Raw genomic sequence first — 17,052 nt, 5'->3', positions numbered from 1 at the left:
TCCTCCTTTTTCTCCCCCTTTCTTTTAATACAATCAACCGATTAACAAATTAATGAAAACACAAAAAAAAAAAAATTCAGTATACATAATAATAGGCAGTTCCTCAAAATCGACTCAGCTTTCGCCTAATACCAGATTATTAACCTGCTCCAAATCAAACAGTAGATTAAAAAGTTCAGTTGATCCACCATTACTACTAAGGGGAGAGGAAAAATTGCCACTATACATATAAAGCGAGCAAAGGAGTAAATATGGTCTAGAATCTTACTGTCCGCTGATCTTCTTAAAACAGAAACCAACAAAGTCAATTTAAGAGGGAGAAAGGGGATACCTCCAGAATCTTTATCTTCCAGTTGCGCAAATTAAGGGCATATATTTCCTCGCCACTACAGGGCTCATTCGCATGGACTACATCACATATAACTGGGAGAGGAGAAAAAGGGGGAGAAAAAAAGGAGGAAAACCAGCAGTCATGTACACATCGTTCTCCCCACAAAGCAAGAGTTCAGTGATCCTCTCCACATTGAAATTGTCTGCCGACCATCTGGTCTACGGGCAGGAAATTTTGCATGGACTACCCTGGCCAGAGTCAGTTCCAGATCATTTCAACAGAACTCCACTCCCTCTGACCCCCTCTTACTCTTCACAGTACATAAAATCAGGCATCTCGCTTCAGCTCCGGGGTATGGATTCAGCCTCCTCCCTGTATATTCCAAGGCGGGGGGGGGGGGGGGGGGGCTGCCAGCCGGCTCCCCAGCTGGACCTTGTGACCGCTCCGCGAGCAACCCCGAATCCCCTCAGCAATCTCACCCCACACCGATACCTTGCCTCGGCTCACAGCCCAACCCGATAATCAGCTCCCCTGCAGCATTACACCAGAAGCAACGAGTCTCACCTTATCCATGGCTCTCGCCAAGAGGGGGACCCGAAGGAAGGGGAGTAAGCAAATTTCAAACCTGAATACAGATCACTATCTCTCACAACCCGTCTTCCTCTGTATTCCAATCGCGCTCCCCTCAAGCAGGGTTCGGCAACTAAACTGTTCACTTTTCCTTCAGTGCACAAGCCGACCGGACACATGACCATGGCAACAGCTACGATTCGTAACAAGGTTTTGCAGGCAGGAGTTCACCACAGGATACGCAACCACATTCACAAGAGCATTCGCATATTGAAACCGGCTAATGGACAGGCTCACAGCTGAAGTGGCGTCTCACATGAATTCACCTGGGCTGGGTGCTCACTGCACGAGGGGGAGGCGCACGCATCACCTGTGTGTGTCTGCGCTCATGCTCGTCTTGAAGGTGTTTCACTTGTGCGTGTAGCTGGCACAGATTGACCACATCCTCTCCCTGTAACAGGACCTCCACTAGCAGCCCCACGACCGGGGCCACGTTCTTTATTTGACACTCTCCTCATTCTAAATTTAGGATCTTGCCCAAAATGGGTGTTTTTTTTATAACAGAATATAACAGCATTATCTAACGCGTGCATTTCACACTGACAGATGTAGAGTATTGCCAAGTATGGGTGTTTTTTAAACCCAGAAAATTATTGCAGTATTTCAAGCTTGTATTTAACAAAGACAGATGCAGAAAACGCTGCAAATTTAGTATTTTGCCCAAAATGTTTTTTTTTTTTTTTTATAACCTAATATGACAGTAGTATCTAACATTTGTATTTCACACTGACAGATGCAGCAAGGGCTGTAAAATTTAGTATTTTGTCCAAAAAGGGTGTTTTTTAAAACCAGAAAATTATTGCAGTATTTCAAGCTTGAATTTCACACTGACAAATGCTGCACAGGCCCCAGATGGAGGGTATTGCCAAAAATGGGTGCTTTTTTAAACCCAGAAAATGATTGCAGTATTTCAAGCTTGTATTTAACAATGACAAATGCAGCAAATGCTGCAAATTTAGTATTTTGCCCAAAATAGGTGTTTTTTTAATAACAGAATGACAAAAAGAAAGCATATAAATCACTAAAACAGGAGGGTAGCACGGAAGCACTGAAAATCTATAAGGATAAAAATAGAACATGTAAAAAACAAATAAAAGCGGCCAAACTAGAGACCGAGAGATTAATTGCCAAAGAGTAAAACTAACCCTAAAATGTTCTTCAATTATATAAATGTAAAAAAGTATAAATCTGAAGGTGTCGGCCCTTTAAATAGTAATGAGGGGGGAGTCGCAGAGAGCGACGAGGAGAAAGCAAAGCTGTTAAATATTTTTTTCTCCAATGTATTCACTGAGGAAAATAAACAGTCAGATAAAATGCTGAATGTAAAAATAAATTCTCCATTAAAAGTGTCCTGTCTGACCCAGGATGAAGTACAACAGCGACTTAAAATGAACAAATCGCCAGGACCAGATGGCATACACCCCCGTATCATAAGGGAATTAAGTAATGTCATAGCCAGACCCTTATTTCTGACATTTGCGGACTCTATACTGCCAGGGAATGTCCCACAGGACTGGCGCATGGCAAATGTGGTGCCAATATTCAAAAAGGGTCCAAAAACAGAGCCTGGAAACTATAGGCTGGTAAGTTTAACATCTGTTGTTGGTAAACTGTTTGAAAGTTTTCTAAGGGATGCTATCTTAGAGCATCTCAACAGAAATAAACAAATAACGCCATATCAGCATGGCTTCATGAGGGATCGGTCATGCCAAACTAATTTAATCAGTTTCTATCAGGAGGTAAGTTCTAGACTTGACAGTGGCGAATCAATGGATGTCGTATATCTGGACTTTTGCCAAGGCATTTGACACTGTACCTGTCACGGAAGGTATATTAGCGGGGAAATAACCAAGCACAGGGAAAACAAACAGAACAATAGACTAGGCCCAAAAGCTAGGGAGAGAGGGTCACCTCCTAGCGATCCCTGAAGCTTTCCCTATACTGCTGTGCACATGTGCATACCCTTATTGTGGATATGCACATGCCCTCATGCCTACGTCTATATTCCCTGGGACAACCCTGAGCAGAAGTGAAAGGGAAAGAGGCGACCTGCTTCCTCAAGCACGAGGAAGCAAGCATTTCCCTAGAGGCCTAGACAAAAGACAACAAGGGAATAAACAGAGAGGACTTATCTTGAGCTGAGCTGGAGCAGACCATCCACAACACATCCAAAGCCCACATAAATAAACTATAACCCGCATAGGCCACTGGGAGAATGAGGAATAAATAGCCTCACTAACAATCAACCCAGTACACCTGAGGGAAGGTAGATCCAGCTCAACTCAAACCAAAGCAAAGACGAGTCAAACATGTGCAGCTAGCCTGGCAGATCTCATCACATTCACAGGGCAAGGCGTGACAGTACCACATAAAAGGTTAGTATATAAAATGAGAATGCTCGGACTGGGAGAAAATGTCTGTATGTGGGTAAGTAACTGGCAGAGAGATAGAAAACAGAGGGTGGTTATTAACGGTACACACTCAGATTGGGTCACTGTCACTAGTGGGGTCAGTATTGGGCCCTATTCTCTTCAATATATTTATTAATGATCTTGTAGAAGGCTTGCATAGTAAAATATCAATTTTCGCAGATGACACTAAACTGTGTAAAGTAATTAACACTGAAGAGGACAGTATACTACTACAGAGGGATCTGGATAGATTGGAGGCTTGGGCAGATAAGTGGCAGATGAGGTTAAACACTGACAAATGTAAAGTTATGCACATGGGAAGGAATAATGCAAGTCACCCGTACATACTAAATGGTAAAACACTCGGTAACACTGACATGGAAAAGGATCTAGGAATTTTAATAAACAGCAAACTAAGCTGCAAAACCCAGTGTCAGGCAGCTGCTGCCAAGGCCAATATGATAATGGTTTGCATTAAAAGGAGCATAGATGCCCGTGATAAGAACATAGTCCTACCACTTTACAAATCGCTAGTCAGACCACACATGGAGCACTGTGTACAGTTCTGGGCTCCTGTGAACAAGGCAGACATAGCAGAGCTGGAGAGGGTCCAGAGGAGGGCAACTAATGTAATAACTGGAATAGGGCAACTACAGTACCCTGAAAGATTATCAAAATTAGGGTTATTCACTTTAGAAAAAAGATGACTTGGGGAGATCTAATTACTATGTATAAATATATCAGGGGTCAGTACAGAGATCTATCCCATCATCTATTTATCCCTAGGACTGTGACTGTGACGAGGGGACATCCTCTGCATCTGGAGGAAAGAAGGTTTGTACACAAACATAGAAGAGGATTCTTTACGGTAAGAGCAGTGAGACTATGGAACTCTCTGCCTGAGGAGGTGGTGATAGTGAGTACAATAAAGGAATTCAAGAGGGACCTGGATGTATTTCTGGAGTGTAATAATATTACAGGCTAAAGCTACTAGAGAGGGGTCGTTGATCCAGGGAGTTATTCTGATTGCCTGATTGGAGTCGGGAAGGAATTTTTTATTCTTCTAAAGTGGGGAAAATTGGCTTCTACCTCACAGTTTTTTTTGGCCTTCCTCTGGTTAAACTTGCAGGATGACAGGCCGAACCGATGGACAAATGCCTTTTTTCGGCCTTATGTACTATGTTACTATGTTAGAATATGACAGTAGTATCTAACGCTTGTATTTCACAATGACAGATGCAGCAAAGGCCGGAAATTTAGTATTTTGCCCAAAAAGGGTGTTTTTTTAAATAGCAGAATATGACAGTAGTATCTAAGGGTACTTTAACACTAGTGGCAGGATTGATCCGACAGGCTGTTCACCCTGTCGGATTCGTCCTGCCGCTATTTTGCCGTTCCGCCGGACTGCCGCTCCTTTCCCATTAATTATAATGGGGACGGTGACGGAGCTCTGGTGCAGCACAGCAGTGCGCGGTGAGAGGCCACCGGACTAAAAAGTCGGACATGCAGCAGTACTTTTAGTCCGGCGGCCTTTTGCCCTGCACTGCTGTGTTGCACCGAAAATCCACCCCCCGTCCCCATTATAGTTGCCACTAGTGTGAAAGTTCCATAACACTTGTATTTCACACTGACAGATGCAGCAAGGGCTGTAAAATTTTGTATTTTATCTAAAAGGGTGTTTTTTAAAACCCAGAAAATGATTGCAATATTTCAAGCTTGTATTTAACAATGACAAATGCTGCAAAGGCCACAGATGTAGGGTATTGCCAAAAATGGGTGATTTTTTTAAACCCAGAATATAATTGTATTTCAAGCTTCTATTTGAGTGCTGGTGCACTGAACTTGCATAAAATGGCCGCCGCCCACCTAACTAACAGATGGATAAAAGTTATTTTTCTGTGTCACTGGGCTCAGGGCAGGGTAAAAAGATTGTGCACTGCACCCACAAAACAAAATCACTGTAGATCGCTGAGTTAACAAGCACTTCAGATTAAAGATTCTTCCTATTCTCTCCCTCAGAGCAGCAGCATCCTATCCCTACACTAATCAGAGCAGAGTGACGTGCAGTGCTACGTGACTCCAGCTTATATAGAGGCTGGGTCAAATGCTGCACTGGCCAATCACAGCCATGCCATTAGTAGGCATGGCTGTGATGGCTTCTAAGGGCACACAAGTTAAACACTTGTTGATCGGCTGCTCTGCAGCCTTTTAAAAAGCGCCATTAACTCGCTGAACACCGAACTCGAACCCAAACTTTTACTGAAAAGTTTGGGTCCGGGGTCCAAAAATACTAAAGTTTGGTACGAACCCGAACTTTACATTTCGGATTCGCTCAATCCTAGTGTTTACCTTTCCATATTTTAAGTATTTCTAGCACTAAAGTAAACACAAAAATCCAAGGTGTCAAGACATAAATCAGCAGAGGGAAATTGATCGTGTACAGATCCAAGGTTTAAAATCCACATTTAACCACCTCCGGACCGCCTAACGCAGATGTGCGGTCCGGAGGTGGCAGCCCTGCGCACGACGACGCATATACGCGTCATCTCGCGAGGGCCGGGATTTCCTGTGAACGCGCGCACACAGGCGCGCGCGCTCACAGGAACGGAAGGTAAGCGAGTGGATCTCCAGCCTGCCAGCGGTGATCGCTCGCTGGCAGGCTGGAGATCCGAATTTTTTAACCCCTAACAGGTATATTAGACGCTGTTTTCATAACAGCGTCTAATATACCTCCTACCTGGTCCTCTGGTGGTCCCTTTTGTTAGGATCGACCACCAGAGGACTCAGGTAGGTCAGTACAGTCGCACCAAACACCACACTACACTACACTACACCCCCCCACCCCCCCCGTCACTTATTAACCCCTTATAAACCCCTGATCACCCATGATCACCCCATATAAACTCCCTGATCACCCCCCTGTCATTGATCACCGCCCTGTCATTGATCACCCCCCTGTCAGGCTCCGTTCAGACGTCCGCATGATTTTTACGGATCCGATCCATGTATCCATGGATCCGTAAAAATCATGCGGACGTCTGAATGGAGCCTTACAGGGGGGTGATCAATGACAGGCGGGTGATCACCCATATACACTCCCTGATCACCCCCTGTCATTGATCACCCCCGTCATTGATCACCCCCGTGTAAGGCACCATTCAGACGTCCGCATGATTTTTACGGATCCATGGATACATGGATCGGATCCGCAAAACACATGCGGACGTCTGAATGGAGCCTTACAGGGAGTGATCAATGACAGGCGGGTGATCACCCATATACACTCCCTGATCACCCCCCTGTCATTGATAACCCCCCTGTAAGGCTCCATTCAGACGTCCGCATGCATTTTGTGGATCCGATCCATGTATCCATGGATCCGTAAAAAATCATGCGGATGTCTGAATGGAGCCTTACAGGGGGGGTGATCAGTGACAGGGGGGTGATCACCCTGATTACCCTGATCACCCCCTGTCATTGATAACCCCCCTGTAAGGCTCCATTCAGACGTCCGCATGCGTTCTGTGGATCCGATCCATGTATCCATGGATCCGTAAAAAATCATGCGGATGTCTGAATGGAGCCTTACAGGGGGGGTGATCAGTGACAGGGGGGTGATCACCCTGATTACCCTGATCACCCCCTGTCATTGATAACCCCCCTGTAAGGCTCCATTCAGACGTCCGCATGCATTTTGTGGATCCGATCCATGTATCCATGGATCCGTAAAAAATCATGCGGATGTCTGAATGGAGCCTTACAGGGGGGGTGATCAGTGACAGGGGGGTGATCACCCTGATTACCCTGATCACCCCCTGTCATTGATAACCCCCCTGTAAGGCTCCATTCAGACGTCCGCATGCATTTTGTGGATCCGATCCATGTATCCATGGATCCGTAAAAAATCATGCGGATGTCTGAATGGAGCCTTACAGGGGGGGTGGTCAGTGACAGGGGGGTGATTACCCTGATCACCCCCTGTCATTGATAACCCCCCTGTAAGGCTCCATTCAGACGTCCGCATGCATTTTGTGGATCCGATCCATGTATCCATGGATCCGTAAAAAATCATGCGGATGTCTGAATGGAGCCTTACAGGGGGGGTGATCAGTGACAGGGGGGTGATCACCCTGATTACCCTGATCACCCCCTGTCATTGATAACCCCCCTGTAAGGCTCCATTCAGACGTCCGCATGCGTTCTGTGGATCCGATCCATGTATCCATGGATCCGTAAAAAATCATGCGGATGTCTGAATGGAGCCTTACAGGGGGGGTGATCAGTGACAGGGGGGTGATCACCCTGATTACCCTGATCACCCCCTGTCATTGATAACCCCCCTGTAAGGCTCCATTCAGACGTCCGCATGCATTTTGTGGATCCGATCCATGTATCCATGGATCCGTAAAAAATCATGCGGATGTCTGAATGGAGCCTTACAGGGGGGGTGGTCAGTGACAGGGGGGTGATCACCCTGATTACCCTGATCACCCCCTGTCATTGATCACCCCCCTGTAAGGCTCCATTCAGACGTCCGCATGCGTTCTGTGGATCCGATCCATGTATCCATGGATCCGTAAAAAATCATGCGGATGTCTGAATGGAGCCTTACAGGGGGGGTGATCAATGACAGGGGGGTGATCAGGGAGTCTATATGGGTGATCACCCCCCTGTCATTGATCACCCCCCTGTCATTGATCACTCCCCCCCCCCCCCCCTCCCTGGTAAGGCTCCAATTCAGCCATTTTTTTGGGCCCAAGTTAGCGGAAATTTTTTGTTTGTTTTTGTTTTTGTTTTTTCTTACAAAGTCTCATATTCCACTAACTTGTGTCAAAAAATAAAATCTCACATGGACGCACCATACCCCTCACGGAATCCAAATGCGTAAACATTTTTAGACATTTATATTCCAGACTTCTTCTCACGCTTTAGGGCCCCTAAAAAGCCAGGGCAGTATAAATACCCCACATGTGACCCCATTTCGGAAAGAAGACACCCCAAGATATTCCGTGAGGGGCATATTGAGTCCATGAAAGATTGAAATTTTTGTCCTAAGTTAGCGGAAAGTGAGACTTTGTGAGAAATAAACAAAAAAAATCAATATCCGCTAACTTATGCAAAAAAAAAAAAAATTCTAGGAACTCGCCAGGCCCCTCATTGAATACCTTGGGGTGTCTTCTTTCCAAAGTGGGGTCACATGTGGGGTATTTATACTGCCCTGGCTTTTTAGGGGCCCTAAAGCATGAGAAGAAGTCTGGGATCCAAATGTCTAAAAATGCCCTCCTAAAAGGAATTTGGGCCCCTTTGCGCATCTAGGCTGCTAAAAAGTGTCACACATGTGGTATCGCCGTACTCAGGAGAAGTTGGGGAATGTGTTTTGGGGTGTCATTTTACATATACCCATGCTGGGTGAGAAAAATATCTTGGTCAAATGCCAACTTTGTATAAAAAAAATGGGAAAAGTTGTCTTTTGCCAAGATATTTCTCTCACCCAGCATGGGTATATGTAAAATGACCCCCCAAAACACATTGCCCAACTTCTCCTGAGTACGGCGATACCACATGTGTGACACTTTTTTGCAGCCAAGGTGGGCAAAGGGGCACCTTTCGGATTTCGCAGGCCATTTTTTACACATTTTGATTGCAAGGTACTTCTTACACATTTGGGCCCCTAAATTGCCAGGGCAGTATAACTACGCCACAAGTGACCCCATTTTGGAAAGAAGACACCCCAAGGTATTCCGTGGGGGGCACGGCGAGTTCCTAGAATTTTTTATTTTTTGTCACAATTTAGCGGAAAATGAGGATTTTTCTTTTTTTTTCTTTTTTCCTTACAAAGTCTCATATTCCACTAACTTGCGACAAAAAATTAAAAATTCTAGGAACTCACCATGCCCCTCACGGAATACCTTGGGGTGTCTTCTTTCCAAAATGGGGTCACTTGTGGCGTAGTTATACTGCCCTGGCAATTTAGGGGCCCAAATGTGTGAGAAGAACTTTGCAATCAAAATGTGTAAAAAATGCCCTGCAAAATCCGAAAGGTGCACTTTGGAATATGTGCCCCTTTGCCCACCTTGGCAGCAAAAAAGTGTGACACATCTGGTATCGCCGTACTCAGGAGAAGTTGGGCAATGTGTTTTGGGGTGTCATTTTACATATACCCATGCTGGGTGAGAAAAATATCTTGGTCAAATGCCAACTTTGTATAAAAAAATGGGAAAAGTTGTCCTTTGCCAAGATATTTCTCTCACCCAGCATGGGTATATGTAAAATGACACCCCAAAACACATTCCCCAACTTCTCCTGAGTACGGCGATACCAGATGTGTGACACTTTTTTGATGCCAAGGTGGGCAAAGGGGCACATATTCCAAAGTGCACCTTTCGGATTTCACCGGTCATTTTTTACAGATTTTGATTGCAAAGTACTTCTCACACATATGGGCCCCTAAATTGCCAGGGCAGTATAACTACGCCACAAGTGACCCCATTTTGGAAAGAAGACACCCCAAGGTATTCCGTGAGGGGCATGGCGAGTTCCTAGAATTTTTTATTTTTTGTCGCAAGTTAGTGAAATATGAGACTTTGTAAGGAAAAAAGAGAAAAAAAAAAAAATCATCATTTTCCGCTAACTTGTGACAAAAAATAAAAAATTCTAGGAACTCGCCATGCCCCTCACGGAATACCTTGGGGTGTCTTCTTTCCAAAATGGGGTCACTTGTGGCGTAGTTATACTGCCCTGGCAATTTAGGGGCCCAAATGTGTGAGAAGAACTTTGCAATCAAAATGTGTAAAAAATGGCCTGCAAAATCTGAAAGGTGCACTTTGGAATATGCGCCCCTTTGCCCACCTTGGCTGCAAAAAAGTGTGACACATCTGGTATCGCCGTACTCAGGAGAAGTTGGGGAATGTGTTTTGGGGTGTCATTTTACATATACCCATGCTGGGTGAGAGAAATATCTTGGCAAAAGACAACTTTTCCCATTTTTTTATACAAAGTTGGCATTTGACCAAGATATTTTTCTCACCCAGCATTGGTATATGTAAAATGACACCCCAAAACACATTCCCCAACTTCTCCTGAGTACGGCGATACCAGATGTGTCACACTTTTTTGCTGCCAAGGTGGGCAAAGGGGCGCATATTCCAAAGTGCACCTTTCGGATTTCGCAGGCCATTTTTTACACATTTTGATTGCAAGGTACTTCTCACACATTTGGGCCCCTAAATTGCCAGGGCAGTATAACTACCCCACAAGTGACCCCATTTTGGAAAGAAGACACCCCAAGGTATTCTGTGAGGGGCATGGTGAGTACCTAGAATTTTTTATTTTTTGTCGCAAGTTAGTGGAATATGAGACTTTGTAAGAAAAAAATAAAAAATAAAAATCATCATCATTTTCCGCTAACTTGTGACAAAAAATAAAAAGTTCTATGAACTCACTATGCCCATCAGCGAATACCTTAGGGTGTCTACTTTCCGAAATGGGGTCATTTGTGGGGTAGTTATACTGTTTGGGCATTGTAGAACCTCAGGAAACATGACAGGTGCTCAGAAAGTCAGAGCCGTTTCAAAAAGCGGAAATTCACATTTTTGTACCATAGTTTGTAAATGCTATAACTTTTACCCAAACCATTTTTTTTTTGCCCAAACATTTTTTTTTTATCAAAGACATGTAGAACTATAAATTTAGCGAAAAATTTATATATGGATGTCGTTTTTTTTTGCAAAATTTCACAGCTGAAAGTGAAAAATGTCATTTTTTTGCAAAAAAATCGTTACATTTTGATTAATAACAAAAAAAGTAAAAATGTCAGCAGCAATAAAATACCACCAAATGAAAGCTCCATTAGTGAGAAGAAAAGGAGGTAAAATTCATTTGGGTGGTAAGTTGCATGACCGAGCGATAAACGGTGAAAGGAGTGTAGTGCCGAAGTGTAAAAAGTGCTCTGATCATGAAGGGGGTTTCACCTAGCGGGGCTGAAGTGGTTAATCAATATGGTCTCAGTGTATTAAGTTTTACAATCCACTGTATTTCACGTTTTTAGGCTAATGCTTTATTGCCTCCTTTTTGAGATATGGGAATATTGTCTATGAGCATACATTTCACATCACTTTCACTGTGACCCTGCTCTGAGAAATGTTTTGAGACAGGTACAGCCATGCTTTTTTTTCATATGGTATACGTATGTTGATTTAAACATGTCTTAAAATCCAAAGTGGTTTCCCCAACATACAGCAGTTGACATTGACACCAAAGTACATAGATTACATATGTTGAATCACAAGTCAAATAATGATTAATCCTACATATTTTTTGTTGTAGTGGGGTGTATAAATATACCCCCTTTATGGATATGTCGGTAGTTGACACAATTTAACCTTTTCACGCCCAGCATCATACATGTACAGCGCTGGGCGAGTGTTTATAGATGTCACCCGCTCCTGCCCGCTGCGGGCACCATAGTTGCGGGTGGCCGCCTGCTTCTTTTAGCAGACAATTGCGGCTCATGTCCGCAACCGGCAGTAATGCCAATCACGGACATTTAACCCCTCAGATGCCATGGTCAATCCTGACCACGGCATCTGAGTGCACAGAAACCAAAAATTCAAATTCCCCCCCCCCCTTTTCCCAAAATAAAAAAAAATAACAAAAATAAAAAAATAACATCATGGGTGTCGCAATGTGCCCTTCATTTTTGGTTGCTTCATTTTCTACAAAAAAAAATAATAAAAAGTGATCAAAAAGTCATACACACCCCAGAATGGTATCAATGAAAAGTTCAGATCACCCCACAAATAATGAGCCTCCATATAGCTCCATAAACAAAATTCAAGACAGTTTTTCTGCCGATCATCTTGTGCAGGGGCTCATTTTTTTCAGGAAGAGTTGACGTTCTTATAGGTACCATTTTTGGGCGTCATTATTACACTTAATTGTGCAAGGAGACCAAAAAATTGGTTGTTTTGGCACAGTTTTTATTTACTTATTTTTACAGCGTTTACCTGAGGGATTAGGTCATGTGAAATTTTTTATAGAGTAGATCACTACGGATGTGGAAATAATTAATATGTCTACTTTTTCTTATTTATTTAAGTTTTACACAATAATAGCATTTTTGAAACCAAAATAATTATATTTTAGTGTATCCATAGTCTGAGAGCCATACATTTTTTATTTTTTGACCAATTTTCTTAGGTAAGGTCTCATTTTTTGCGGGATGAGGTGACTGTTTTATTGGTACTATTTTGGGGGGTATATGCGTTTTTGATTGCTTGGTGTTGCAATTTTTGTGATGTAAGGTAACAAAAATTGCTTTTTTATTTTACATTTTTATATTTTTTTTTGCTGTGTTCACCTGAGGTGTTAGGTCATGTAATATTTTTATAGAGCTGGTTGTTACGGACATGCATCTCCTCAGGACCCGTAGAAAGCAGGTCCCGATGCCGTGCAAGGCATTGGGAAGCATCTGCTCGGCATCGGGCTGCCTTCTGACACATTGAGTCCCCGCCACAGCAGCACGGGGACTCGATGCGCTCCCTCACCCGACACATACCCCTTCTATGTCGTGGTCAGCGCGGACCCGCACTGAACCCGGACCTATTCATTTATTTGGGGCTGTGCACATGAGCGGTGATTTTCACGCATCACTTGTGCTTTGCGTGAAAATCGCAGCATGCTTCTACGGTTTGCCTGAATTACAGAGCTGTATAATGGCAATTTGGATCCCCAGTCAGTGCAGCAAGGTGCAATAGGATTATTCCTATTACCCAGACTGTCACCTCCCCGATTGAACCCTGTTTAACAGAAATGCTCGTGGAATGATTCCTCCCTATCCTTTCCCTACACCTTGAATAATCTTTCCCTGCACTTGTAAATCGTATTTTTTTCACCACAATCAAATCTTTCCTATTACTGTCCTTAGCGCTTGCAGACACGTCTCTCCCTGCACTAAGTACGCTGGTAAATGGCAGAATCTAAGATGGCTGCCGCTATTTATAGGGCTGTGACATCACAAGGCTGGCTGCTGATTGGTTGCATGCATGGCATTATGAGTGATCCCGCCTTTTCCAGATTTCCTTTCTCCATGTAGCGGCCATTTTAGGAAAAAATGTCATTCGTTAGGCTACTTTCACACTAGCGTTCATAGGTCCGTTCGTGAGCTCCTTTTGAAGGAGCTCACGAGCGGACCCAAACGCCTCCGTCCAGCCCTGATGCAGTCTGAATGGAGCGGATCCGCTCAGACTGCATCAGTCTGGCGGCGTTCAGCCTCCGCTCCGCTCGCCTCCGCACGGACAGGCGGACAGCTGAACGCTGCTTGCAGCGTTCAGCTGTCCGCCTGGCCGTGCGGAGGTCGAGCGGATCCGTTCAGACTTACAATGTAAGTCAATGGGAACGGATCCGCTTGAAGATGTCACCATATGGCTCAATCTTCAAGCGGATCCGTCCCCCATTGACTTTACATTGAAAGTCTGAACGGATCCGCTCAGGCTACTTTCACACTTAGAATTTTTTCTAAGTTATTAATGCAGACGGATCCGTACTGAACGGAGCCTCCGTCTGCATTAATATGATCGGATCCGTTCAGAACGGATCCGATCGAACGCTAGTGTGAAAGTAGCCTTACCATGAAGTGCAAGGAAATTCGCATTCGCTGCAAATAAATTTTTTCCTGAAATTCGGATCGAATTTCACTTTGTCAACTTCAATTCGCTCATCTCTAGCACCGATGAATGGTCAAACATCCATCAGAGCTAGTTGGCATCTGCCTCATTACACAGGAGATGTGCTGCTGATAATTGGACATCTTTGATCCCAATGAAAGATACCCACCAACCAACAAATGATCATGCATGGTCATGAAATGCTTGGTAATCGACTAAGTCAATTATCAGGAATGAGCATTCCTATGAATACTTTTTCTTGATAATTGGTCTGATTATCATACGGTCTAATAGGGCCTTTATACACCTTAGCATGATTTCTGTGAAGTTATTAATGTTTGTCTGAGGAATGTTCTGCTACACTAAATGCAGTTGGGCATGGAAATCATCAAGATCTGCTGCTGGCAACTCCTTTTGCAATTGCAACCATCCTTGATGTGCTCAATGAGAGACAAGTCCAGAGACACTGCAGGCCATAGTACCCCATTTAGCAATGTGTGGCCTGGCATTGTCATGTTGAAAAACAGCTCCTGTGACACTTTGGAGAAATGTCCATACTACTGTTTTCATGACCAAATCAACACTAAAAGGGTCTGGCTACCACACATTATGTCACCCCACAGCATAATCCCAGGAGTAGGACTGGTGTGATGTTGTCTTATGAAGTCTATTTAATGGTTTTGCTCGCGTGGTCTCCAAGCCATTTTTTGCCTATCATTGCGCCCCAGTCAAAAGCAGGATTCATCGCTGAAGATGATAGTCATTTCATTCCAACCTCCATTACCATCTTGCTGTGCACCATGATAGCCTTTGAGAGTGGTGGCATGAAACGACTACATCACCTGTAGCTGTATGTCTGGCTCATAGAGCAATGTAATGCAAGGGTTAGGTCATGTGATATTTTTATAGAGCTGGTCGATACGGACACGGCGATATCTAATATGTATACTTATGTAAGTTTTACACAATAACAGCTTTTTTAAAACAAAAAAAAAGATGTTTTAGTGTCTCTATATTCTGAGCCATAGTTTTTTTATTTTTTGGGCGATTGTCTCAATTAGGGTCTCTTTTTTTGCAGGATGAGGTGACTGTTAGATTGCTACTATTTTAGTGGATGTACGCCTTTCTGCTCGCTTGTTGTTGTACTTTTTGTGATGTAAGGTGACAAAAAAATTGTTTATTTAGCACAGTTTTTATTTTTTATTTTTTACGGTGTTCATTTGAGGGGTTAGGTCATGTGATATGTTTATAGAGCTGGTTAATACAGACGCAACAATATGTAATATGTCTATATGTCTTTCCCCTATTTATTTTTTTACTATTTTTTTTACTTGAAACTTTTAATTAATTTTGTAAAGCTTTAATTTTGTTAAGTTTTTTTTTTTTCACTAAATTTTTTGTCCCACTATGGGACAGGGTCTGATCCTTGTTTCAATACAACACAATACATCTGTATTGTGCTGTATTGAACTATTAGTGTATTACACTGTAAGACGCTAACAGTTGCCTAGAAGACAAAGCCTGGGGGCTGGGCTTCTTAGACTTCCATACATAACAGGACCCAAGCCTTGGAATGGCTTGGGACTGCCATGGCAACGATCGAGTTCCCGCCACAGCACAGCGGGGACCCGATGCATCAGGTGAGGGAGCGCAAACCTCCCATATGCCACGGTCATTGCTGACCGCGGCATATGAGGGGTTAATCCACAGGCATCGCCGGATGCTGGTGGATGCAGCAGGGATCAGGTGGTCAGTAACCGCCGGATCTCTGCTGCTGACCGGGGGGAGCGCACGCGGGGGGAGGAACGACTGCAGGACGAGAGCACTCGTCCTTGAGCGCTAAGTGCCAGTGTTTGAGGACGAGCATTCTCGTCCTGGGTCGTTAAGGTGTTAAGAGTGTATTTACAGTATACACATAAAAATTTATTGATACATTTTATTAAAGTCAGTTGTGATGTCTCTTTTCTAAACAAAGTATCTGAATTAACCACCTAAGTGACCACCCATACGCCATTTTACGGCGGTCACTAATGGGCCTTAGGCTGGGCAGCTGCTCTTTCATAGTATCCCAGTCTAAGCGCTGCACAGGACCCTTATATATTTGATATCGCCACATCCGTAATGACCCACACTACTATATGCATTTGGTATCACTGTAATTGTACTGACCCAGAGAATAAAGATATTATGTTAATTATATGGAAAAAATGAACTTCGTAAAATTTGTAATGTAAAAACTTTGTGGCAGTATTGCTGTTTTTCCCATCTCCCTCCCAGAAAGAGTTAATAAAAGTTAATCAGAAAATTATGTACAGTATGGCGCCATTAAAACTACAACTTGTCCCGCAAAAAGCAAGCCCTCATACAGCTATATAGATGTAAAAATAAAAAAGTTATAGCTCTTGGAAGGCAATGATAAAAAGAGGAAGAAAATTGCTTGGTAAGGCCCAAAACAGGCTTGTCACTAAGGGGTTAAACTAATATTTATATAGTATAATTCCTATAATTATGTCTTCTGTCCTTCAATTCTAGGCACTTCTATTGTATTTGACATGAGCCTTACCTACATTCTGGTGGCATTAGCTGCTGTTGTCCTTAATAATGCCACGTTGGAACTTCTTACTACGCACATGAGAATTACTGCTGGTGAGTTACTTAAAGGTCCACTTGTTCTCAACAGATAATAGAAACTTATTGAGTACAGTTTGCAACAGTGTGATATAGGATATTGAGATACATATAGAAAGTGACTGCATAATGTTGAGCTCTGCAATATCAGCCACCATGAACCAAGGGCATAATGGCAATTAGTAGATACATTGTTGATCATTTAGGCATGCTATCTACAGTATATTTGTTGTTGATCTCCCCACCAATTTCAAGAAAACAAGAAGAAAATCATTCACCACCCTTTTCTTTAATTTTTTGCCAAAATTGTTATTAAGTACATACTATTAGCCTGATTTATCATGCCTTTTCTCCAGAATTCTGGCTTAAAAAATGCGCAAAATTGGGC

At 43.3% G+C, this 17,052-nt stretch overlaps 1 protein-coding gene across 1 annotated transcript in view; it reads left to right on the top strand.

The window, feature by feature from the left end:
- The window catches only part of SLC29A4 (solute carrier family 29 member 4), an 889,038-nt gene that overhangs the window by 231,931 nt on the left and 640,055 nt on the right, over positions 1–17,052 (top strand). The window contains exon 7 of the mRNA XM_044304489.1: positions 16,569–16,682. Within this exon, the coding sequence (XP_044160424.1) occupies positions 16,569–16,682 (114 nt within the window). The remainder of the gene's footprint in view (positions 1–16,568; positions 16,683–17,052) is intronic.

Source organism: Bufo gargarizans, chromosome 8, assembly GCF_014858855.1.
Source record: "Bufo gargarizans isolate SCDJY-AF-19 chromosome 8, ASM1485885v1, whole genome shotgun sequence".
Lineage (NCBI taxonomy): Eukaryota > Metazoa > Chordata > Amphibia > Anura > Bufonidae > Bufo > Bufo gargarizans.
The sequence above is the reverse complement of the archived record's forward strand: the minus strand, read 5'-3'. Positions and strand labels throughout refer to the sequence as shown.